This window comes from Bufo gargarizans, chromosome 4, assembly GCF_014858855.1.
Source record: "Bufo gargarizans isolate SCDJY-AF-19 chromosome 4, ASM1485885v1, whole genome shotgun sequence".
Classification (NCBI taxonomy): Eukaryota; Metazoa; Chordata; class Amphibia; order Anura; family Bufonidae; genus Bufo; species Bufo gargarizans.
The window spans coordinates 288,411,263-288,438,606 of record NC_058083.1 but is presented as its reverse complement, the minus strand read 5'-3'; the positions used below and the strand labels follow the sequence as shown (position 1 = coordinate 288,438,606).

The 27,344-nt window shown below is 42.9% G+C and overlaps 1 protein-coding gene across 1 annotated transcript in view; it reads left to right on the top strand.

The window, feature by feature from the left end:
- AK9 (adenylate kinase 9) overlaps positions 1–27,344 on the top strand; it is a 156,820-nt gene that overhangs the window by 112,393 nt on the left and 17,083 nt on the right. The window contains exons 24-32 of the mRNA XM_044290719.1: positions 3,334–3,600; positions 16,859–16,980; positions 19,132–19,351; positions 21,037–21,096; positions 21,331–21,537; positions 22,028–22,246; positions 23,079–23,292; positions 23,561–23,762; positions 25,356–25,502. Of these exons, the coding sequence (XP_044146654.1) occupies positions 3,334–3,600; positions 16,859–16,980; positions 19,132–19,351; positions 21,037–21,096; positions 21,331–21,537; positions 22,028–22,246; positions 23,079–23,292; positions 23,561–23,762; positions 25,356–25,502 (1,658 nt within the window). The remainder of the gene's footprint in view (positions 1–3,333; positions 3,601–16,858; positions 16,981–19,131; positions 19,352–21,036; positions 21,097–21,330; positions 21,538–22,027; positions 22,247–23,078; positions 23,293–23,560; positions 23,763–25,355; positions 25,503–27,344) is intronic.

Sequence of the window (27,344 nt, the reverse complement as noted above, 5' to 3'; positions counted from 1 at the left end):
ATATACCCAGTTCAGATGAGATTAACATCTTGATATAGGATAGTGGATATCTAAGGAGGGGGCCAATATCTCCTTAGGGACTGGCACTGTCTCTGTTCAGCCAATTGATAAATTCACTATAACCCTTAAACATAATCCAGGGAGTCCAGTTTTTTAAGAATTTGGTGGAATTACCCAAGTCCTCCGCCTAGAGTTCCTCCATTCTATAGATTTTCTCAAAGGTTATTAGCCAGTCCCTAAGGAGAGGGGCAGATGTGGATTTCCAGAATCTAGGTATGACCAGGCGAGCGGCTTGGACAAAGAATCTCAATAGGCCTTTTCTCAGGGTGGAAGCAGAGCTAGGGAACATGGAGAGTAAAGCACCCTCTGGCGTCCACCTAGTAGAACTGCCACAAACCAAATCATAGAGGTCATTAATAGCTTCCCAGAACGGTGTAATTTTGTTGCAAAACCACCAAATATGGGACATATTGCCCTCCTCACTACCACATCTCCAACAAGTATTGGGGCATGTGGGAAGGAAGGAATGCAACAGGGCCGGGGTCCTGTACCACCTAGATAACACTTTAAAATTATTTTCCTGGAGTCCGCAGCTAATAGAAGACTTATAAGATAGCTCAAATGCCTTCTCCCACTGGTCAGCAGGAAATGTCTTCCCCAGTTCTCTTTCCCATGCCCTTACATAGGGTAAAGTGGAGATGGTGTCGTCTTTCCCCTGGAGTAGCCCGTAAGTCAGAGACACTAAATGTGTAGGAGGGGACGTTTGAGTGCACAATGATTCAAAAGAGGTAAGATCTCTAGCTAGAGCTGTCTTGGGGCCTAAAGAGGATAGGTAATTTTTAAGGCTATTGTACCGAAACCACGCCCCTTGCGATGAACCCTCCGCAAAGAAGGATAGCGGCCGTAAAGATCCCTTCTCCATAACTGAGGATAAAGTAGGATTACCTGCCAGTTCCAAACCCAGAAACGACTTACTCTTCATGCCCAAAGGGAAATCAGGGTTATTAAAAAGAGGGATTGGGGGCTAGGGAGTTGGGTAAGGCCAAGTGGTATTGCAATTTTATCCCAAATCTTCAGAATACCCGAGGTCAAGAGGGGGGATTCGTTTTCAATTGCACCATATTGTGTCAGTGAAAACGGATCCGTCCCTATTGACTTACATTGTAAGTCAGGACGGATCCGTTTGGCTCTGCATCATTAGGCGGACATCAAAACGCTGCAAGCAGCGTTTTGGTGTCCGCCTCCAGAGCAGAATGGAGGCTGAACGGAGGCAAACTGATGCATTCCGAACGGATCTCACAAGCGGACCTAGAAACGCCAGTGTGAAAGTAGCCTTAAGCCAGTCAAGATAATGTCGGCTACATCTGTATAAACAGGGAACAAGCAGGTTCAACCTGGCAAGACAGAAAAGTGGCAGAAAACCCAGATAAAAGAGTTGGACAGAGTGCAAATCTGAAGTCTAGCCCACCTTTTCCAACACATACATAGGTGTCAGAAAATGCAGTGCAGGGGTTTCCTAAATATGAAGATCAGTAAGAGCATTGTGTTTATAAATGTATTAACGCCAGAAAAGGAAATGCATTTATAAATTATGAGGGAACTACGTATCACTGAAAAAGTGGAGTCCATATCCGAGCATATGCTGACACACATTTGGACAAACCTGGACTACTTAACCTGCACAGACTACACCAATAGCCTAAAATATAAAGAAACAACAAGAAAATGATGAAACACTCAACAAACAATGGGCAACAAACTTTAAAGAGGACCTTTCATCGGTCCAAACATTGTGAACTAAGTATCATGACATATACAGCGGCGCCCAGGGATCTCACTGCACTTACTATTATCCCTGAGCGCCGCTCTGTTCTCCCGCTATGCCCTCCTATATCTTCGGTCACTTGGTTATAGTAGGAGACTTAGGGGACTTGGTTATAGTAGGAGGAGACTGCCCTTGTTCTGCTGGGCGTCTTCTTCTCCCAGGCTGTGAGCTTTGCGCTGCGATTGGCCAGCGCTACAGCCTAGGAGGAGGAGACGCCCAGCAGAACAAGGGAAGACTCCGCCTACTATAACCAAGTTCCCTAAGTCTCCGCCTACTATAACCAACTCCCCGAACATACCGGAGGACATAACGGGAGAACGGAGCGGCACCCAGGGATAATAGTAAGTGCAGTGAGATCCCTGGGCGCCGCTGTATATGTCATGATACTTAGTTCACAATGTTTGGACCGATGAAAGGTCCGCTTTAACTTATACCAAGTAGCAATTATTCAATATAACACCTACACATATGATAAAATCATTGTATTTATTTTATGCATTTATATAGCGCTAATATATTCCGCAGCACTTTACAGACATTAACATCAAGCTGTCCCCAATGGGTCTCACAAAATGAGTTATTATCAAATGTTATTTCATATATCATAAAAAAAAAAAAAAATCACATAACAAGAAAAACCCCACTTCATATAAAGTACATAAATAGTAATATCATTAGCAAGCAGTCCTTAAATAGGTAAATATATACCGTAATGGCTAAAGCACATAAAATCAATAATATGTCATTGTCATAGGTCGAAAATCACCATATAAAAGAATATACATTCAATAAAGTCATGTGACCAAAACCAAACAGTAAAAAGATGCGATTACATAGTCATACTGACCGAGATGGTGGGACCTCACACCCATGACACGTTTCGCCATGGCTTCTTCCAAGGGGGAATCCATATCACCTAAATATTAAAATTTATAGCACGGCAAAAAACAATAGGGCAAGGTGGAAGATGCCCAATATTACTGCTAATGATATAGAACCACCACCGAGTATGGAAACAAGTGGTGGTCATTAGCAGTATTATTGGGCATTTTCCACCTTGCCCTATCGTTTTTCTGCTGTGCTATCCATTTTTTAATTTATTTGATGTGGATTTCAATAAACATTTATATATTATTATTATTTTCTCGTTGATGTTTCATTATTTTTTGGGGCTATTGGAGTAGTCTGTGTAGGTTAGTTAGTTCTTTTTGCTAGGCCCATTATTGGTTGTACGATTTATGTGACAAATCTGGACTACTGCCTAGATATCGGCTTGTCACCAATGGAGCTCACATTGAACATTTATGTATAGATAAAACTTGGATAGAAAGTGTGTCTTTTCATGTTATTAAATTTGTAAATTTGTGTTATGTTCTCTCAGTTATGAGGCTATAATTCTGCACCATTCTTCTTGAATCACCCTGTAAATTTGTTGAATAATTTGCTAAATAGGTTTTGAGTGTGATATCATGTGTGTTGTTTTTTTCATATGTGGCTTTTAAACACAGGCTCCACCTTTGAGAGTGCTGCTGATTGGTGCAAGTGGTACTGGCAAGACAGTTCATTCAAGATGGTTAGCAGACAAACTGGGCTTGTTCCACATTCAGTTCAAAGAGCGCCTCCAAGAAATCATGCTGTCTAAGCTGGAGAAAAAGATCGGACCTCAGTATGAAGAAGACACAGTCGAGGATGATTCAGAAGAGGAAGCCATACTGCTTGGACTGGAAAATGGAGACACAGATGAAAACAGAAAAGAAAATAGCACCGAGCCAAAGGTAAATAAAGTATCTCAGAAAGAGAGTACACCCCTCACATTTTTGTAAATATTTTATTATAACTTTTCATGTGACAACACTGAAGATATGACACTTTGATACAATGTAAAGTAGTCAGTGTGCAGCTTGTAGAACAGTGTAAGTTTGTGTGCCCTCAAAATAACAACACACAACCATTGTGTCTAAACCGCTGGCAACAAAAGTGACTGAGTGAAAATGGCCAAATTGTCAATATTCTGTGTGGCCACCATTATTTTCCAGCACTGCCTGAACTCTCTTGGGCATGGAGTTCACTAGATTCACTGCCTAGATGGACGTTTAAAAATAACAAAATAAACCTTTATCACTCAGCTTGTGTTGCCTTACTAAAGTCACCAAAAAGAGAGGTAAGTATTCAGTCTATTCAGCACTAAACATGGTCAGGGCAGGAGGTATGCTTATCGATTTTAGCAATACCTATATATGCGCACACGGATGCAGCTTCTCTGCTTTGGTCAGGTTCCCGTAAGTAAATGGTACTATCGCCAATCACTGGACATACAGAGTTAGTCCAGTGGTGTGTACCATAAATTCACTACAGAGTCACACGCTATTCGCCTAGAGTGGGTATGTAGTCCCACTATACCAGCGATATAACCGTATGGCTACTGTCACTCATGGCCAGGTGAAGGGATAACACCATTTCCTGATGTAGCTAGCCAGAGTGTTTGAAAAGCACTCAGGGTAAGCTAAGTAGTCCAGCACTAATGGAAGCTCCTAAACAGCTATTCTGCTGACCCTCAGAATTCTTTCCCTGCACTAACTTCAATTTCAACAGCGCTATTATCAGACTGTGAAGCCCATATTCTGCTCAACGAGTTTCTGTGTCCCATTTAACGGGACATGTCATCAGGAGCAAAGGCACAATAATATAATAACTGTAATATCTAACTATAACAGAGAGGAGCCAGCGGTGGAAGCTGCACGTGTTAGAAGCAGCATCAGCGGTGATGATGGCCATGAGCTCCTCTCTGTTACAGTTGGCCCATCCAGCACCTTTGCCCTCAGTTCCTTTAGCAAGGCAGTGGTAGTCTTGGAGGTGTGTTTGGGGTCGTTATCATGCTGCCAGTTTCCAAAAGGAGGGGATCATGCTCTGCTTCATGTGACACAGTGAGGGGTTGTGTCTGGAAAGGCAGGTTTTTTCCTCCCAGCATGTGCGGATGGGCTGATTTCCAGCCAGGTGAGGTCAAATACCGGACCGGAGTTTAAGTGCCGGTCCGGGTTTTGGCAGCACCTGGCTGTCCTTAAATAGGCAGCTGGGCTCAGCAGAGATGTCTCTGTGTTGGGATCTAGGAGCCTTGTGTCTGGATAAAGGCTTGCTACCTGTTTGGTGTGAAAACAGGTTGGTGCCGCTATGATCAAGGACTCTTTGAGGCAGAATTGCCTCATGGTGTGAATTACCACCAACACCGCAAGTTGACTTTTTGCTTGAATATGACTCTTGAATGTTGCCTCTATACTGCGTCCGCTAATCCTGTCTACCAGAGCGAGTCCCCACATTCAGTATGTCACAGTATATGTTGGTATTCATGGTTCCCTCAATGAACTGTAGCTTCCCACAGCCGGCAGCATTCATGCAGCCCCAAACCATGACACTCCCACCACCATGCTTGACGGTAGGCAATACACACTTTTCTTTGTACTCCTCACCTGGTTGCCACCACAAATGCTTGACGCCATCTTAACCAAATAAGTTTCTCTTGGTCTCATCAGACCACAGGACATGGTTCCAGTAATCAATGTCCTTAGTCTGCTTGTCTTCAGAAAAATGTTTGCTGGCTTACTTGTGGATCATCTTTAGAAGAGGCTTCCTTCTAGGACGGCAGCCATGCAGACCAATTTGATGCAGTGTGTGGCATATGGTCCGAGCATTGACAGGCTGACCCCCCCACCCCTTTAACCTCTGCAGCAATGCTGGCAGCACTCATACAACTTCTGGATATGACACTGAGCATGTGTACTCAATTTCTTTTGTCGGCCATGGCGAGGCCTGTTCTGAGGGGAACCTGTCTTGTTAAACCGCTGAATGGTTTTGGCCACCGTGCTGCAGTTCAGTTCATAAGTTTGGAAATCTTCTTATAGCCTAGGCCATTTTTATGTAGAGCAACAATTCTTTTTTTCAGATCCTCAGAGAGTTCGTTGTCATGAGGTGCCTGATGAACTTCTAGTGACAAGTGTGAGAGAGTGTGAGAGCGATAACATCAAATTTAACAAACCTGCTCCCCATTCACAACTGAGACCTTGTAACACTAACGAGTCACATGACACCGGGGAGGAAAATGGCCAATTGGGCACAATTTGGCCATTTTCACTTAGGGGTGTACTCACTTACCAGTTTAGACATTAATCGCTGTGTGTTGAGTTATTTTAAGGGGACATGAAATTTACACTGTCATATAAGTTGTACACTAACTACTTTACATTGTATTAAATTTTCATATCATCAGTGTTGTTCGATGAAAAGATATAATAAAATATTCACAAAAATGTGAGGGGTGTACTCACTTTTGTGAGATACTGTATGTGTTATTAGGAAATATATATATATATATATATATATATATATATATACAGTTGTGTTCAAAATCACTAACCTTATCAATCACTGTTTTTGGTAGAAATTATATTTTTACATGGCAAATAATTTACTAGCAGGTGTGGTAGAGTAGTAGAAACCCAACAGACCTAACAGTCATGACATGCATGCTGCTGATTCTGTGTAATTGAATCACTAATTGAAAGGGGCATGTTAAAAATAATAGCAGTGTGGAGTTCAATGAGTGAGGTCATTCATTATTTGAAAAACTAATGGCAATTATTGCCTTTATTAAAGGAAGGAAGGCAGCAAATGTTGTACATGCTGGTTACAATGCATTTCTCTCTGAAATTCTGAATGGGTTGTTCTAGACATTGTTCAGAAGAACAGTGTACCTTGATTAAAAAGTTGATTGGAGAGGGGAAAACATATAATGAAGTGCAGAAAATGATAGGCTGCTAAGCTAAAATCATCGCAAATGCTTTAAAATGGCAACTAAAACCTAAAAGACGTGAAAGAAAGCGAAAAACTATAATTCGCCACTCAGCTGCAGATTGCTAAACAATTCAGATATCTGGGAATAGTAGTCTCGACGAATCTGGGGCAATACTTGAAAAATAATATAGAGCGCTCCTGGGAATTATGTCAGAAAAAATTAAAGTGTGGTGTAAATGTGGAGGGGGGGGGGGGGGTTGTTGACGGGGGTTGAGGGTTATGAGAGTAAATTGGTTATGATAAGCATCATCCTTCAATGATAGAAATATTATTAATATCTTGCACTGCTGTCAGATGATATGCATAATGTGTGATATTGATTTGACAATATGCATTCATTAATAGAGACTATGTGTATCTCATATTGTAACATGTTTGTGCAATGATGTTCATGTTCTATTTTTACCTCTGAAAAAAGAATAAAAATTATCTGTTTAAAAAAAAAAAAATACTACAATTCGAATGGATAGAAAAATAGCCAAAATGGCAAGGACTCAGCGAAAAATCAGCTCCAGAAGATCAAAGAAGGTCTAAAGTTACCTGTGAGTACTGTTACAATTAGAAGACGCCTGCAAGAAGCCCCCGCAAAGTCCCACTGTTGAAAAAAAGACATGTGCTGAAGAGGTTACAATTTGCCAAAGAGCACATTGACTGGCCTAAGGAGACATTTTGTGGACTGATGAAAGTAAGATTGTTCTTTTTGGGTCTAGTGGTTGGAGACAGTTTGTCAGATGACACCCAAACACTGATTTCAAGCCACAGTACACTGTGAAGACAGTGAAGCATGGTGGCGCAAGCATCATGATATGGGGATGTTTTTCACACTAAGGTGTTGGGCCTATTTATCGCATACCAAGGATGGATCATGGATCAGTTTGAATACATCAGAATACTTGAAGAGGTCATGCTGCCTTATGCTGAAGAGGAAATGCCCTTTAAATGGGTGTTCCAACAAGACAACGACCCCAAACACACCAGTAAATGTGCAACATCTTGCATCTTGGTTCCAGACCAACAAGATTGACGTTATGGAGTGGTCAGCCCAATCCCGGATCTTAATCCAATAGAAAACTTGTGGGGTGACATAAAAAATGCAGTTTCTGAGGGAAAACCAAGAAATAGAGAAGAACTGTGGAATGTAGTCCAATCATCCTGGGCTGGAATACCTGTTCACAGGTGCCAGAAGTTGGTTGACTCCATGCAACACAGATGTACAGCAGTTCTCAGAAGCAGTGGTTATACATCTAAATATTGCCGTATTTTTCGCCCCATAAGAATGGGAGGAAAATGCCCCTGCGTCTTATGGGGCGAATGCTGACATGTTTAACATCGCTGGCTGCGATGTGTGAGCGGAGGAGGGACTGGGAGAAGGAGCTGGGGGCCGGCAATCGCGGCGGGGCGGTGCAGTCACTGTACTATAGCCCCGCCCCGCCAGTGCTACACAAATATAAAATGTATTATTCAATTAAAAGTGATTAAACATGCCCCCCTCACTCCTAATAGTACCGTATATCCTAATTGCTTCTGTATAATGCCGGCAGGCCGGGCGGACAGCAGCGTTACTCCCTGATGTCACGTGCCTGCGCCGCCTACTTTATGAATGAAGTAGGCGGCACAGGCAAGTGACGTCACTGAGTGACGCGCCGGCCGCCCGGCCCGCCTGCCAGCATTATACAGAAGCAATTAGGATATACGGTACTATTAGGAGTGAGGGGGGCATGTTTAATAACTTTTAATTGAATAATACATTTTATATTTGTATACTGGCGGCGGGGGGACACACACGGAATCTGTGGATGGCACAGTTAAGGGGTGGGAGTCTGTGGATGGCACTGTTATGGGCTGGGGGGGTCTGTGGATGGCACTGTTATGGGGTGGGGGGTCTGTGGATGGCACATATATAACACAGATCCCCCCATAGGTGTCCGTCATCCACAGATCCCCCCATAAGTGCCCGTCATCCACAGATCCCCCCATAAGTGCCCGTCATCCACAAATCCCCCCATAAGTGTCCGTCATCCACAGATCCCCCCATAACAGTGTCCGTCACCCACAGATCCCCCATAACAGTGTCCGTCACCCACAGATCCCCCCATAACAGTGTCCGTCATCCACAGATCCCCCCATAAGTGCCCGTCATCCACAGATCCCCCCATAAGTGCCTGTCATCCACAGATCTCCCCATAAGTGTCCGTCATCCACAGATCTCCCCATAAGTGTCCGTCATCCACAGATCTCCCCATAAGTGTCCGTCATCCACAGATCCCTCCATAACAGTGTCCGTCATCCACAGATCCCCCCATAACAGTGTCCGTCATCCACAGATCCCCCCATAAGTGTCCGTCATCCACAGATCCCCCCATAACAGTGTCCGTCATCCACAGATCCCCCATAACAGTGTCCGTCATCCACAGATCCCCCCATAACAGTGTCCGTCATCCACAGATCCCCCCATAACAGTGTCCGTCATCCACAGATCCCCCCATAACAGTGTCCGTCATCCACAGATCCCCCCATAACAGTGTCCGTCATCCACAGATCCCCCCATAACAGTGTCCGTCATCCACAGATCCCCCTCATAACAGTGTCCGTCATCCACAGACCACCATTAGTTCCAAACCCACCAAAAGCACACCTTTTGGTTAAAAATATTTTTTTTCTTATTTTCCTCCCCAAAAACCTAGGTGCGTCTTATGGTCCGGTGCATCTTATAGGGCGAAAAATACGGTAGTTAAGTGATTCAAAGGAAAGCAAAGTCTACAAACATTTTTCAGTTTATATAGTGAATGTTTGAGTTTGTAAAGAAGAATACAAACACTGCTATTTTTTTTGAACAACACAAATTTGATATATTTTTCTTCATGTTTTGATTTGGAATAGAATGTGTAGTGTTCCCAATGCATTTGTGTGTATGGAAATAAAAGCTATTAGGATTGTGAGCTTTATTCACTTTTTTAAACACACTGCTAATTATTTTGAACACAATTGTGTGTATATATACATATATATATATATACAGTACAGACCAAAAGTTTGGACACACCTTCTCATTCAAAGAGTTTTCTTTTTTTTTTCATGACTATGAAAATTGTAGATTCACACTGAAGGCATCAAAACTATGAATTAACACATGTGGAATTATATACATAACAAAAAAGTGTGAAACAACTGAAAATATGTCATATTCTAGGTTCTTCAAAGTAGCCACCTTTTGCTTTGATTACTGCTTTGCACACTCTAGGCATTCTCTTGATGAGCTTTAAGAGGTAGTCACCTGAAATGGTCTTCCAACAGTCTTGAAGGAGTTCCCAGAGATGCTTAGCACTTGTTGACCCTTTTGCCTTCACTCTGCGGTCCAGCTCACCCCAAACCATCTCGATTGGGTTCAGGTCCGGTGACTGTGGAGGCCAGGTCATCTGGCGCAGCACCCCATCACTCTCCTTCATGGTCAAATAGCCCTTACACAGCCTGGAGGTGTGTTTGGGGTCATTGTCCTGTTGAAAAATAAATGATGGTCCAACTAAACGCAAACCGGATGGAATAGCATGCCGCTGCAAGATGCTGTGGTAGCCATGCTGGTTCAGTATACCTTCAATTTTGAATAAATCCCCAACAGTGTCACCAGCAAAGCACCCCCACACCATCACACCTCCTCCTCCATGCTTCACGGTGGGAACCAGGCATGTAGAGTCCATCCGTTCACCTTTTCTGCATCGCACAAAGACACGGTGGTTGGAACCAAAGATCTCAAATTTGGACTCATCAGACCAAAGAACAGATTTCCACTGGTCTAATGTCCATTCCTTGTGTTCTTTAGCCCAAACAAGTCTCTTCTGCTTGTTGCCTGTCCTTAGCAGTGGTTTCCTAGCAGATATTCTACCATGATGGCCTGATTCATACAGTCTCCTCTTAACAGTTGTTCTAGAGATGTGTCTGCTGCTAGAACTCTGTGTGGCATTGACCTGGTCTCTAATCTGAGCTGCTGTTAACCAGCGATTTCTGAGGCTGGTGACTCGGATGAACTTATCCTCCGCAGCAGAGGTGACTCTTGGTCTTCCTTTCCTGGGGCGGTCTGCATGTGAGCCAGTTTCTTTGTAGCGCTTGATGGTTTTTGTGACTGCACTTGGGGACACTTTCAAAGTTTTCCCAATTTTTCGGACTGACTGACCTTCATTTCTTAAAGTAATGATGGGCACTCGTTTTTCTTTACTTAGCTGCTTTTTTCTTGCCATAATACAAATTCTAACAGTCTATTCAGTAGGACTATCAGCTGTGTATCCACCTGACTTCTCCACAACGCAACTGATGGTCCCAACCCCATTTATAAGGCAAGAAATCCCACTTATTAAACCTGACAGGGCACACCTGTGAAGTGAAAACCATTTCAGGTGACTACCTCTTGAAGCTCATCAAGAGAATGCCAAGAGTGTGCAAAGCAGTAATCAAAGCAAAAGGTGGCTACTTTGAAGAACATAGAATATGACATATTTTCAGTTTTTTCACACTTTTTTGTTATGTATATAATTCCACATGTGTTAATTCATAGTTTTGATGCCTTCAGTGTGAATCTACAATTTTCATAGTCATGAAAATAAAGAAAACTCTTTGAATGAGAAGGTGTGTCCAAACTTTTGGTCTGTACTGTGTATATATATATATATATATATATACTATACTATGGAGGTTAAGTTGTATATCTTGGATCCATTCTTAAATGTGCTGCTAATGGGGGGCGTGGCTAACTGCCGACATGAGCGCACGCACTTGAGAGCGGCTCTGTTCCCTGAACCTTATCCTGACTAATCCTGCCAAGCTGCATTCGTCAAATTCTGAGTGGCAAGTGCAGAGGAGAAGGAGGAAACCCAGGCACCAAGATATGGGTCCCAGCAAGGCACAGTCCGCGGCCGATAAGCTTAAAGAATATGCCCGCCAGGAGAACCAACATGGCTCCGCGGCTCCCGCTACTCCACGTGCAGCGGTGACGCGTGGGCAGGCCGCACATCAGATGGAGCCTGAAGATGCTGGGGAACCTGAGATCACGCTGAAAGCGGTATCCGAGCAGCTCCTTACAGCGATATCCTCCTGCCAATCCTCCCTTACCTGTAAGATAGAGGAGGTGCGCGTTGACCTGGGGCTGTTGAGACAGGACGTGCAACAGCTGAGGGAGAGAGTCAAGCAGACAGAGGACCGGGTGTCGGAGCTGGAGGACTACACCAGACCGCTGGACTCGAGACTGACGGAGGTGGAGAGAGCTGTCGGACTATGGCGGCAGAAGTGCGACGATCTGGAGAATCGGGCCCGACGCAACAATGTGCGGATCCTGGGGCTGCCAGAAAGGGCGGAGGGGAGAGACCCTGCCGGCTTCCTGGAGACATGGTTTAAGGCCCAGTTTCCCGATGCTGCGTTCTCTGCGGCCTACGCCGTGGAAAGGGCGCACAGAGTCCCGGCCAGACCACCGCCTCCGGGCGCGCCACCGAGGCCTCTGTATGCCCGATTGCTAAATTGGAAGGATCGAGATTTAATTCTCAGTCAAGCGAGGAGCAAGGGTGCAATGTCACACGACAATGCTAATGTGTCACTTTTTCCGGACTTCTCTGCTGATTTACAGAAGAAGAGGGCCACCTTCGTCTCGGTCAAGAGACGCCTCAGGGAACTGAACTTGCAGTACTCGATGGCTTACCCGGCGCGTGTCCGTGTGGTGGACGGAGACCGGCCTATATTTTTCACTGATCCGAAGAAAGCTGAGGACTGGGTCGCTAGGCGTCCAAGGCCGCACTGACCTGGGACACCGGTTCTAAGTTGCAAGTATTGATGGGCCCTTGGAAGGCATGATATGGGCGCCTTGTCACTGAGTTAATTTATCCTTGTTTTACGGTGCAATCTTCTGCCTCACCTGTATGTAATGTGCTGTATTATTGGCTGCCAGATCACTGGGACCATTGATCCAGATAGGTTGCTGATATTGATTCATGAGGGGTTTGGATATGCATGTATGCATTAATTGAGGCTTAGATGCACCTGCAGCTGCATGATCTGCATTGAATGGGGAATGGTCGGCTACCTGTACGGGCATAGTATCTTTCCTCCCGTACTGGTCCCCGAATTCATTGCCACGTTACTAACACTATGAGGTATACACTGGATGTATGTTTAGAGGTGTTAGTTGTTCACCTGTTAGGTTATATGTTTGTTAAGTTACTGAAGGCATGGTCACATCACTTTCTTACTGGGAGTGTGGGTAGGAGGCGAGTTATTATACTGAGCAAGGTTCCTCCTCACTCGCCGGTTGGTATCCTGCACTACTGGAGGGATAACCCTATGCTTGAATTATGGGATCTCTAGTAGTGATTTCCTGGAACGTGAGAGGCTTGGGGGCTCCGAATAAGAGGATAGCGGTATTTTCGCATGTGCAACGCTATAGCCCTCACGTGTGTTATTGATCCGGAGGGTCAATACTTACTAGTGTATGGCTTTATTAATCACATCCCGTATGTTATAATCAACCTATACAACCCACTTCTCCAAGTGATTTTGGGGTTCGCGGCGCAATATCCCTCGGCCCAGCTGATCTGTATGGGAGACTTCAATATGGTCATGCAGGAGGAGTTAGACAGATATCCACCGCCTGATGGGAGGGGGACTGGGGTCCATTCGACAACAACGCTGTTCAGAATTACTGCAGAACTGGGATGGGTGGACTTGTGGAGACTAAGGAACCCGCAGCTGAGGGAATACTCCTGTTTCACTCCCGCTAGGGGGGCGCTCTCGAGAATTGACTACGTTCTGGGTAACGCTGCTGTATGTACGGATTTGGTAGCTATTACCTATGAGCCGCAGGGCCCCTCAGATCACGCTGCGGTTGTGGCACGTTTTAACATTCCTGGGGCTACCTCTAGAGGGGGAAAGATGAGAATCCATCCTTTTTGGCTTTCCCTATTGACTCAAAATGATAGGATTCCTGATCAGTTGAGAGTTTTTTTTAGATGTGCAGGGGGATGAGACGGAAGGTTTATTACTGTGGGACACCCTGAAGGCCTACCTGAGGGGCTGTTTAAAGTCCTCAATATCCTATGTAAAGAGGGATACGGCTCGCCAGGAATTGGATTTACATACTAAATGCAGGGAGGCCGAGGCCTCTTTCTGTTCTGATCCCACAGAGAGTAATAGCATGGAGTGGATGACTAGGGGTTGGTCGTATATGCTGTATCTTAAGGAGAAAAGTGAACATAGACTGTTCTTCATGAAGCAGCAGTCATTTGAAGCGGGAGATAGAGCGGGTAGGCTTCTGGCTCAGATTGCTAGGACCAATCAGTCGTCTCCCCCGGTTCTACGAATTTTGAATCCGGAGGGACAATTGGTAGAATCCGTTGAGGGAATACTTGATGGATTCAAGCAGTTCTATCAATCCCTGTATAGCTCTGCAGCTCACTATACGGAGGGGGAACTGAGTGACTACATTGCAGAGGTGGAACACCCTAGGCTAAGTGCGGCGGATACAGCCCTGCTAGATAAAGACATAACTCTGGAAGAAATTCAGATGGCTATCCGTGATCTCCCAGCTGGGAAGGCGCCAGGACCGGATGGGATCCCGATAGAAGTTTACTCACGGTATAGTGAGATTCTTAGCCCCCAACTCCTTAACTTGTACTCGGCATCATTCCAGCGCCATCAGCTACCTGAGACCCTGTATGATGCTACTATTGTTGTCATATTAAAGCCGGATAAAGATCCAACGGTGTGCGGCTCTTACAGGCCGATCTAATTGCTAAATTTGGATTACAAAATTCTGACTAGGCTACTGGCCTCCCGTTTGAACACAGTGATCACGTCTATAGTACACCAGGATCAAGCAGGGTTCATGCCGGGGAGAACCACCTCTGACAATATCAGAAGAGCCCAGGTCATTGCTCAGGTAGGAGTAGCGGAGGGTTGTAAATGGGCCCTGGCGTCTCTTGACACGGCCAAGGCCTTTGATTCGGTGGAGTGGCCTTTCCTCTTGCGGATACTGAAGGAATTTGGGTTTGGACCGGGGTTCATGCGGTGGGTTGAGATTGTGTACCAGAGACCTAAGGCTAACATACTAGTGAATGGAACCCAGTCGGACTCATTTACCTTGCAGAGGGGCACCAGACAGGGCTTCCCCCTTTCCCCCCTCTTGTTTGCGGTGGTGATAGAGCACTTAGCCTTGCGTATCAGGCAGGATGAGTCTTTTAAAGGAATCTCTAAGGGGGATAGAGTGGAGAAGATAGGCCTGTACGCGGACGATCTCCTCCTGTTTATGGCCGAGCCTGAGCAGACCCTTCCCAGTGCTATTGAGGTAATAGAGAAGTTTTGGCACATACTCGGGCTTGCACATAAACTGGACGAAATCAGCTATTATGCCTCTCTGGGATCACGACTGGCCAGAGTGCATTCACAATTTACCAGTAGTGGACCAGTTTAAGTATCTTGGCATTGTGATCACAAGGGACCCTTGCGCGTCCGTAGCAAGAAATATAGACCCGATAGAGTCCCTATTTATTGACAAATTTAAGACGTGGAAGGCATTGCCGATTTCGGTAATGGGGAGACTTAATTTAGTTAAAATGATTTTGCTCCCCAAGGGTCTGTATCTCCTGTCGCATGCATGCGCCCCGGTACCTAAGGCCTTTTTTGACAGACTGCACTCACTGGTGACGGCTTTTGTTTGGGGCAAGGCTAGAAGGAAGCTTTCACTGAAAGTGCTACAGAGAACTAAGACAAGGGGGGGGCTGCTCTACCCGATTTTTTTCTATACTACCTGGCTGGCTAGCTGAAGTATGTAGCGGCATGGGTGAAACAGGGGGCTTTACCAGGGCCGGAGTATTGGCTGAAGGAACATCTTAGTCTGTCTACTCTCTGGCCTGTGCTGGAGTCTCCAGGTTTAGTTTCCGGAAGGTTACTCCCTGCTCACAGACTGGCTAACCAAGTATGGAAGGCAGCCAAATTCAACTCGTATGTGGATTTGCCAGATGTAGTCCCACTCTGGAACAATCCCATGTTCCCACACTTGATAAACCTGGAGGGTTCGGTGACATGGAAAGGGTGTGGGGTGATGACACTGGCTGAGTTGTATGATGGGGGTGTATTGCGGACTTTACAGCAACTACAGGAGAAGTTTGAGATTCCCCACTCCTTATTTTATATGTACCTTCAATTAAGGCATGCCTTGAGCGCTCAGTTTAGACAGACGAGTCACAGTATTTCTAAGTATCCTTTGATAGGGGTGCTGCGATCACAGGGACCTAAGGGCATTATCTCTATATTGTATACATATTTGCTGGGTGAACGCATGATTCTTCAACCATTGGAGGTAGAGGCAAAATGGAAAACTAACATTCCAACTCTTGACGCTGAAGACTGGGAGGAGGCTTTGTTAGTACCCACTAAGGTTTCCCCATCGGTAAACAATAGGCTGACACAACTGTTCATTTTACATAGGAGTTATTTGTCCCCTCTTCGGCTGCATAGGATGGGGAGATCGCCTAGCAGCAGGTGTCATAGATGTCAGGAGGAGAGTGCTGATTTCTGGCACTTGATGTGGGGATGTAGGTATTTACAGGTCTTTTGGGGCAAAGTAGTAGAAATCCTCTCTACAATGGTACCTGCACCGATAGGGGTCTGCCCTAAAATATGTATCCTGGGAGTATTGGAGGAGGAACAGTGGACACATTTTCAGAGGGTATTTTTGGGGGAAGCTCTCTTTCTGGCCAGAAAGGCAGTAGCTCTGAGGTGGATGGCGGAAAGGTTCCCTACGGTAGGCCAATGGAAGACCTTGATGAATCATGCAATGACGATGGAAAAAGTGGTGTATATCCATAGAAAGTGTCCTCGGAAATTTCAGAGAGTATGGGGGAGTGGTGCTCATCTACTCACTCCTTGCAATCTTTACATTTACACTCTGTGTCGGAGGATCCCACTGTGCTGGGTGTCTGAACACTAACCTGCAGATCTTGGGTGTTTTTTTATGTCAAATGTGGAATACTGTGGATACTTGCCCAATGCACTGTGTACTTTGGCGATGTGCTGCGAAGCGAGCTGCTCCCCTGCGTGGGTTGCCACTGCTTCAGACTGTGTTGAACCATGCTTGTTGTTAAACTTCAATAAAACGAGTTTATAAAAATAAATAAATGTGCTGCTAATATAGTTTTCAACTTTTTTTTCTTACAGGAAGAAGTGGTGTTAACTGAAGAGGAAGAAGCAGTCAAGTCATATTTAGCAGACAATGAGCCTCTACCAACTGAAGTTCTGGACCAGCTTGTGGTTGAATGGTGGACTAAAGAACCTTTTCAGTAATTATAAATTCATAAAAATCTAGCATGGGGTTAGCAGGCACCTACAAACTTGCCAGTTCTCTAAGTGCCATTTATGATAACCAATGTTGTGCCATAATTACTCAAGTGATTGCTCTTAGACCTTTTGCAAAATGGACGAGATGATGTGACATTTTGCACAAAAATTGCACCCAATTTTTGGCCAAAATTCTGTTGCAAAGTCATTCAATAAGTAGTATAGCTATTTTTTCCAGCATGAGCCACTGTGATAAATGTGGCACATCGTTAGCATTTTGAGAGTTTATAACTGATCAGTGAGGGTCCGAAACCCAGTATCCCTGCCGATCAGCTGTTTGAGAAGGCACTGGTGTCTTCTTAAACGTTCATCGGTCACGTGGCCTAGGAGCAGCTCAGCCCCATAGAAGCGAATGAGATATCAAGCACAGCTGCTATACAATGTATGGAGCTGTGCTTAGTGAGCAGGGAAAAAGCAGCGGCACCCGGTGCCTTCTCAAACAGCTGATCAATGGGGGTCCCCTGGAAATCCTGAAAAACCTTTTTGAGGATTAGTAAATCTGCCTCCTTGTGTTAGCAGTCTTAGATATCTGCTGATCACAAATGGAAGCAACCAGGAGAAATGTAACATTTGTTAAGACACTTAGTAAGGATGAGTTCACATAACTGCTATGTAGATTCAGTTTTTTTAGCAGACAAAAAGGTCCTGCTGTGACAGAGGACCTGAACAGAGCCTCTAACACAGATGTGAACAAGCCCCAAGACTGATTGTTTCAGGAACATGCAAACAATCCTGTACACTAGCAAAGAGGCCAGGTTAAGTGTTCCTTTAATATTTTATTTTGGGCTTCCTTTGGGAGTTTTATATATTTTCCAGTAATAATCGAGAATATCTCCTAATACCTATAAGATATTAACGATACAGGGTTTAAAGAATGTTACTGCATATTCTTTATAATCACTATAATATTTTTGTAGCATTCATGTTATAATTAAAGGGAACCTGTCACCTAAAAAACGCATATAAAACCGCCAGCATTACCTTATAGTAGCCCCCAGTCTGTTAATAATCATATGCTTGATCGGTTAGTCTGATGCTCCGTAGGTTCAAAAAACGATGTTTTAAGCGCCATCAGCGCTATCTTGCCGGTCAGCTTGAAGTCAAGGGGACAGCGGCTTCCTTGCTTCAAGTCAAGGTAAGCATGCCCCCTAACCGTCCCCTCTTGTTGGATTGACAGCTTGCAGCGAGACCAGGATCGCATAAATCTTGAGCCTGTGTGGTGCGCTCCTTGGTAAGGTGCGATCTAGTCTACAGCTGTCGCTGTTAGCCAGGTTCCAACGGAGCACTGTGCATGCGCGAGACTTATGCATTCCCAGCCGCGCTGCAGGCTGAGTGTCGTAGACTAGATCGCACCTTACCAAGGAGCGCACCGCACATGCGCGAGATTTATGCGATCCTGGCCATGCTGCAGGCTGTCAATCCAACAAGAGAGGGGACAGTTAGGGGGCGTGCTTACCTTGACTTGTAGCACGGAAGCCGCTGCCTCCTTGACTTCAAGCTGACCAGCAAGATAGCACTGATGGCGCTTAAAACATCGTTTTTCGAACCTACGGTGCATCAGACTAACCGATCAAGCATATGATTATTAACAGACTGCGGGCTACTATAAGGTACTGCTGGCGGTTTTATATGCGTTTTTTAGGTGACAGGTTCCCTTTAAAGGGGTTATCCCATGATTAATGTAAAAAATGAAATCCGATATCGTATAGTACACAACAACTTATTTTTAACAAAGCTAGAACACACTCTGTACCTTACATGGATCCAGAGATCTCCCCATTTATTTGCTCTACTAGATTTATTTAAAGTTGGCACTTTCTCAGGGGTCCTTTCTACTGCATCTGGTAGCAGTTGAAGGATGGAACTGAGCATGTGCTTCTATCTCAGTGAGCAGGACAGAGAAATAAAAAAAACAGCAAACAGCAGGTGGCGCTATACAGATAGATTTCAGTGAGTATCTCAGTGGCTATATTACATTTTTAATTACACGCAATTACAAAAGTATTCAGATCCAGGTGCTGGTTTGAAAAATGTAGAATATTTTTCACAGGGAAACCTTTTAAAATAATTTTTCCATTTTTTTTGTCTTACAGTGCAACTGGATTTGTATTGGATGGCTTCCCTAATACAGTTGACGAAGTCCAATACATAGGTGACCATGGCTTGTTCCCAGAGATTGCGATCTTACTAGAAGCTGACGAGAGTGACATTTGTGACAGGTTACTGCCCCCTCGTTTAACTAATTGGCAAGAGCGACGAAGAAAAAGGGAAGAGCGAAAACAGAGAATTAGAGATATGAAGAAGAAAACAAGGGTGTGTAAATCCATTTTTCTTAAGGCAAATGTTACTTTATATAACTTTCTTTATATGTAGATTTACATTTGCATACGTTTAGGGTCAAACTGGAAAATATTGCTACCAATAGAATGTTTGTCAAAGTGACAAACTAGAACATTTCACAAGTAGAGTTCACTAAATCATGAACATACCGTATATCACACTAAATATATATATATATATATATATATACTGTAGCTAATGGCAGTGGCTATTTCTTGAGAGTACAAGCTTATTCACTGAGATTTGTTTCAGAGATATTCAGTAAGTGAAATGTCAGACTATCTGAAAACGGGCTTGCAGGCTTTGAAATGTTGTTAGTAACAGTGCTTGCTCACAAAGTAGCAGTTTACCATGTTACTAAGCAGAGAAGCTAAGATCTTTGTACAGGAAATGTCTGTAGTGTTGCTAAAATATGATACAAAATATTGCATTTATTTCAGTAAATCTTTTATTAAAAGGAATCTGTCCCCACAATTCTGGACTATTATCTGCTATTTTTTATTTTCTTAATGCCCCAAGTCCTCCGCAGTCAGCGCTCAAAGCTGCACAGAAATAGACACTGTGGACTGCTGTGCTAACATAATAGAGAGGACTCCTGTGCGCATGTCCATCAGTCCTAACAACGTATTTCAGCTCACTAAACCATAGTGATCTGGACTCATTATCTGTAGTACTATGCATGTATTATATTATAGTCTAAGATTGTGGTGACAGATTCCATTTAAAGGGGCTGTCTCACTTCAGCAAATAGCATTCATTGTGTAGAGAAAGTGTATTGTGATTGTCCTTATCGCCTCCTTTGCTGGCTTAATTTTTCCATCACGTTATACACTGCTTGTTTCCTGGGGTTACCGCCACGGCTGCGACACAGATACACTGTGACTATGCTTGCACAGTCCCAGTCACCAGAAAAAAAAAAATTTTTTTCTATAATGTGCAAGCACGACCACAGCTGCAGGATTGAAGGATGGTCGTAACTCCTGTAAACAAGCAGTGTATAATGTGATTAAAAAGTGAATTAAGCCAGCAAAGGAGGTAATATGGATAATAACAGTACATTAGTAAGGGCCTTGTATTAACTTTCTTTACATGATAAATGCCACTTGCTGAAGTGAGACAACCTCTTTATGTCACATTAGGGTTGAGTGAAATCGGGTTCGGATTGCTGTATCTGAACCCAATTATTTTAAAAACTTTATTAAGAATATGGGCTCCGTCCTACTGTAAAATGTATGGCCTCCACAGACGTCTTTCCAAAGTTTCAGCAAATATCACAAGACTTACTTGGTCTTACTTGTATCACATGTCACTTTGTTTGTTCGCATAAATTACGGTTTCAAAATACAGTAAGGCGGAGCCCATATTCTTATCGTAGTTTTTAAAAGAATCGGGTTTGGATACAGCAATCCGAACCCGATTCGCTCAACCCTACGTCACATCATGCTGATTTACCACCCCTTTATATTTATCATCATTTCTTTTAACTGATGCTATGTAATTTCTTATTTCATATACTCAATAAATTGCATTATGTCGTCATATAAATTGCATGCAATAAAAGTATAGCCTATTTGTGACCTATTCTCCAAGTGTGGTAGGGAAATGATGTTCACAGCTGCTAATGGATTAACAGAGCAATTATAACTGAATTATTGCAGGATGAGCAGATTGCCAAAAGACGAGCTGAACTTTTAGCTGAGCAAAATGAGGAGAAAACGGTGAGATGTTTAACACTATATCAATTCAGTGCTGCCTGAATGTATTTTTGCCTTGTAGATGGTAAGCCCTTGCGGGCAGGGTCCTCTCTCCTTCTGTACCAGTTTGTAACCCTGTATCACATGTACAGCGCTATGGAATGAATGTCACTTTAGTAATAATTAATGATAATACTGGGCCAAAAGCACATGAGCAAGGTGAGATGAGAATTCCAACTGACCTGTTTTCTTGAGTAGGGACAGAAGGAAAGAGAAGGCAGTGATGAAGAGGAGGAGGAAGAAGAGGAAGAGGTTGACAACATTGAGCTGATCCTTGCAGAAGAGTTTCCAGAGGAAGAAGAGGAGGAGCAGGAAGAAGAAGAGGAAGAAGATGCCATTGAAAGAATGAAAACGGAAATTGGAGAAAAGTTTGAGGCAGATACTGAGTCTCTCCAATCAGTCAAGGTAGAGACTTTTTAATCATGGTTATTTTTTTAGGTTCTGTTCATATATCATCTGGGAAGTACATTCACCATGTAAGCTGGGAGCACTTCCTGACGTAAATGTAAGTTTGTCCTTATAGACTATGCTTAGACCTATCCATCAGCAACCACCAGTAAAGCACACTGCACATGGCCAGGACCTGTGCAAGCCTAGATGACAGAATTTGGTTATCTTTCTACCAAGCATTAATCTGCACTTGTTACAGATTACAGTGACTACACACTATGCCATTTAAATGTGTCCACTGAAATAGTCAATTTCAGAGTTATGGTCAACTGTGTGAGCAGATGATGTATGAGACGCTTTTTATATATAAAAAAAAGGAAGATTAACCATTATCATTTTCAAATAAATTATGCTAAAAGATTGTTTTGTTTTTAATATATCAGAAGTACCGTAATTGACTGATAATGTTTTATAATAAATATTAAATGTCTTTTCTTTTTTTTAGGAAGAACTCCAAAGCCTAATGATACCTTGTATTACAATTAATGCAAGTCGAAAACCATATATTGTATGTTTTCAGCTCTTTGATAAGCTGAAGTATATAGTGGAAAATCGTGCAAGCCTCTTTGAAAAATGTTACCCAATCAGCTTATCCATTGCTAGCAAAATGCTTCATGTATCCTATAAGCACCCCAGTATCTTCGGACGATGGGACCCAGTAAAGGTATTGTACAGTAAATAAGATAAATGTTATATATATATATATATCTATATAGCAAGTATTCAGCAACTGTGAACAGCACAACACTAATCTGTGATAACGGGTGCCAGCGGCTGATGAAGCAATCCAGGCTTCAAAAACTAATAATCCCAGGAAATCCACGGCACTTCCTTCAGTAAAAACATAAGTGTTTATTCACTTACGTTTTTACTGAAGGAAGTGCTGTGGATTTCCTGGGATTATATCTCTACACAAACACATGCATACTTTCTAAAAAAAAAAAAAACGCTTGACAAATGCCCTATTGAGATGAGTTGAAACGTTGCATTGGGTGTAATAAAAAGACGCGAGTGCTGCCTGATTTATCTTTACCTACTTTGTAAGATAGATATAGAGGGGCATTTTATCAAGGTTGGCATTCCCATACACCAGTCTTGAGAATACCTGTGCGCTGGGGTGAGATGCACTCAATTTGTTAAGAGGCAGGGCTGACGTAGATGTGAGCTATAACTTCCTACAGTTTCTGGCATATGCTATAGTAAATCTGACGGGTCACACGAAGCCTTGCCCTTCCTGCTAAGCCCCCCCCCCCATCCCTTGTCTCCACTTTGGAAAAGTGTTGAGAAACTTACAAAGTCACAAATATGGACTTTGCAACTTTATTATGCCACAGTAGTGACATAAAACCTTTGGTAAATATCTGTGCACACACCGGCCTCTGTTAGATACAAATAATTATAATTCTGACAAGCTATATCTGCTCAGCGCCTTACACTATTGTACTTCATAAACAGTTTAACATTTCTACCATTTTTCTCCCTTTCTCTCCATTTAGCTGAGCCAAGGAGAAGTAATTAAACCCTTTAGAAACCAAGAAAATCCAGGCTATCCATTGATCTACCGCCAATACATTTATTTCTTCTCAACAAAAGAAAACAGAGACGTTTTTACGAGGAATCCCATTAAATTTATACGTCAGCCAAAACCAAAACCATCAGTGCCAATAAGAATTGCAGTTCTTGGTCCTCCAAAATCTGGAAAGACAACAGGTAAGATTGTGCCCTACAAAATCCTTCAAACTAAAGACATTGCTTAATGCAGGGCATAAAGTTCATAACTCAATGCAGCTATTTCAAGAAATGAAAATGGCTGCATTGAGCATCTGAAACATTGTACTGTGGGCGTTGGGTGAATAAACCTCATTGAGCTTTTTCTTTCTGTTGGAACTCGAGGATCTCCCGTACATTGTGCTTTTTTTCATTTACAGGGCTGCTTCATACTTTTGTATTTAGATGTCATTTTTTTTCAATGTTTCAGTTGCCAAGATGTTTACAAGAACATATGGATTACAGCGCCTTTCCATAGGAGATGCCATACGTTCTGTGCTAGAAGACCAGCCTAACACTGAACTTGCATTAGAGATAAAGAGTCATCTTGAAAAGGGAATGGTTGTGCCTGATGATCTGGCAATAAGATGTTTAGAAATAGCAATGATGGATCTAACATGCAATACAATAGGGTAAGTAAAAGTGTGTTCCTTGAAGAGGACCTGTCACCAGGTTGTTTTTTTTTATACCAATAAATTTGTTGTCAGTCCTATGGAGATTCCTGAACCTTTTTATCTTTCAATTGGTTCCTGTCTCTGTTTTGGCACCTAATATTCAAACGGCTAGTGAAGGTACTGAGAAGGAGAGACCTCTGCTCTCCTCATTGGGTGTCTTCTTCTCCCTGGCTGTGACGCTGTCCAATCACTGCAGGCCGCTTCACTGTCAGGAAGAAGACGTGTTGTTTTTGTAGATCTCGTGGCCGACGCGATTACTACCAGAGAAGAAGACATGACAGGAAAAAAGAGAACCCCCCAAAAAAAACTGTTGACAGGTCGTTTCCTCTCCTGACATGTCTATTTTAGTAAGAATGGGATATGTGAGCTCTTAACCATCTCTGCCTCTAATGCCACCAGATGATAGGCAGCTATACTATAAGTCAACGTTCAACCCTTTACATAGACCTTGAGACATGACTTGGATAATAAGCCAGCACCTCATCTGCAGACTGCTGTTTCGGGGTGATTTCCCCTTATCAGTGCAGAGCAGAGAGTACTGGCTTTACTAGGTGAGAGGCCTGTGTCAGGATTTGGGGGTGTACTATCTCTCCCCATGTAATAACAATTCTGGAGCATCTATTCTTACAACTCTATTTTTTATTTCTGCATGAAGAATATGCATGTGCCAGACTGTCCAGAAACATAACCCCACTGGTAACACCCAGATGAACCTTTATTGCAGACTGCTAGCAATTCATTTACAAACTTCTAGCAGGAATATTAGAGGATTGGCACAACATAGCATTTATTGAAAAGATGCTCCAGAATTAGTACTACATGGAGAATGCAAATAGTTACTAAAACGGACCTGTCATGAGAGGCGACAGGTCTTATACTATGATACCACACAAAATATGGTGTTTCTTCCTTCTTCTTATAGACTATATCAGTATTTTTAACCATTACCCTTACTAAGGCTAGGTTCACGTCTGCATTGAAGATTAGGCACTACGCAATACTGAAGCATACCCCACTATATTGTCCAGCCGAATGATGGACACCAAAATAGAAACGTGACAGACTGTATCAATGGGGTTCACAGGGCACTGTTGGTGTCCATCATGTGATGACGCGCTTCTATTTGCATTTAACAGATCTCCATTTACATGAATCAATAATTGCTAAATATTTTTCCTGGTTCACTTGCTATTTTGACCATTACACTGCCAAAAACCGGCAGATTTTTGATTAGACCAGGGGATATGGCAACGACTAATGATGATCTTTCAGTCAGGCAGAATTGTCCAATCCACGGACAATGAACAATTTGAGCGTTGCATGATATTGCCTTCAGCGATAATTTCTGAACTATAATCTCTGCGTCTAATAGGCCCTTTAGTCCCGTGACAATGAACAGTGATATGATTCCTAGATATGAAAACTGCTAGTTTTTCCTTTTACACAAGTATATCTCCACAAATGTGTTAGCCATGCAATGAAAACCATGTATGGTAGATAATATAAGTGCCAACCTGAAAAATAATACTCTAAAATATATTTTATTTGCAGAGTTGTTTTTGATGGATATCCTGCAACGAAACAACAAGCTGATCTTCTGGAAGCATGCAGCATAATACCAATAAAAATCTTTCAGCTAGAACTACCAGTGAAAGAAGTTTTAAGAAGAGGATTTCAAGAGAAGAGGGACACAAAAAGGTGCCCAAGGAAAATACTGATTTTGTTTCATTTTACACATTAGAAACTGTAGATTTTTTTGAGGCTGCAGTTTTGTAGGGTTTAGGCGCCCTTGTACTTATAGCCACCTACTTATTGTCAGGATTTAGTTTGATGAAGATACAATACAGATGAGCAGATAGGTTTGGTACCATATAAGCCAGTAGTGTTAAGACTTCATGCAGATAAGCTAAATGTTTTGTATGTGAAGACGGAGTTGTTTCTATCAGGAAACTGACGTTATGAGTTTTTTCTGAATCACGTGCTGTGCAGTCAGACATACAGGAGCATTTAGGCAAATGCGAGACATCTGTCCGTCTGATGAAATCTATGTAGATCAGTTCTTCTAAAATCTTCTTATTTCATCAGTAAATCCCCATAAAATCAAGTATGGAAAGTACAGCAAACTCCCTTCTTCCACACAGGACAAGGTTTTTGTGTCATACATGGCGCTTCATCCAGGTTACATGTTTATATACGTTCAAGTCAAATTAAAATAGTCCAAAATACAGAGATCCAGTTACACTGCGCAGAATATCAGTTAATGGTGAACAGCTCTTTGTCAGGCATCTGATGTGATTACAAAGCAATTGTCATGTGATACAATCTTGTATCAGTATTTTAATCAGTCATACAGAAATCCATGTCATGATATTGATATAGGAAAGATTGTGATATTGTACAAAAATTGATAATGGTGGTTTTCCAGGACTACAGTATTGATCACCTATCAGGATAGGTCAAGGTAAAAAAGCATACTGTTATGTAGTGCTGACATGGGCGCATCGCTAATGTCAGTCAGCTACATAACAGTATTTCTGGTGGTAGAAACCCTTTAAACTGTGTGTGGAGCTGTGCCTGGTTCTAGCGCTCTGCAATCTGCTCATTGGCATGAGTGACAGCTGTCAGATCCCCCACTGATCTGATATCAGTGTCCTATTTTAAGGATAGTTGATCAATATTAAAATCCTGGAAAGACTCTTTAACAGATATATTTATTACACTGAGTTTCTGCTGAAAAAAAAAGTTTGCATAATGACTGTTTCTTTGCACAATCATAACTGTGAAGGAATGGAATTTTTTGGGCTTCCCTAATGTCTTTTTCAGCCATAATATTCCTTGTTTCAGCTGCACAGATAGATGCATTTCTCTCACAAGCATTGGGCTTCTCCCTTCTGTGGAATCTGCCAGTACTGTACTGCTGCGACATCCTTTCCCTTATTTCCCACTGTGTGTGTTTTCAGCTCTGGAAATCAAAAAATGGATAATGAGGGGGGAAAATCACACTTACAGACCCACGGGAGGCTTCTATAATCTCCAAAAGTTGTGTAGAAGCATTTATTTTATCAGGCTCATGATCTCAGCTTCTGTGTCTCTGTTACTAGGGAAATATGTTGCCTAACAACAGTCAGGAGACTGCAAATTAGATTGAGATACCCTAGTGGCCATGACTTTAAAGTTTTTTTTTTCCAGGTAGATGCAGGCATATTTTTTGTTGTAATATTCTTTATAGCAATTGAAACTCCATTCCTCTGATACAGAGTCCTAAATCTCCTGCATATTATAAATGCCTGGCTGCTATTAGAGAGAGCTTTGGCGCTTACTCCATTTTACTTTGCATGCTCCACTGACTGCCAGAGAAAGTGCCAGCTGCTGTGAGACGTCAACCACAGGATGGGACCGGAGAGAGATATCAGAACCACTGCAGTGCATCTGCTGTTTTTTGTTTCTTCTCTCCTCCTATGAGGCAGGGCTTAAATTGATTCACAATTTTAGGCAAATTCAGAATGGTGCACCCTTGAAACGGCAGTTTAATCAAATTAA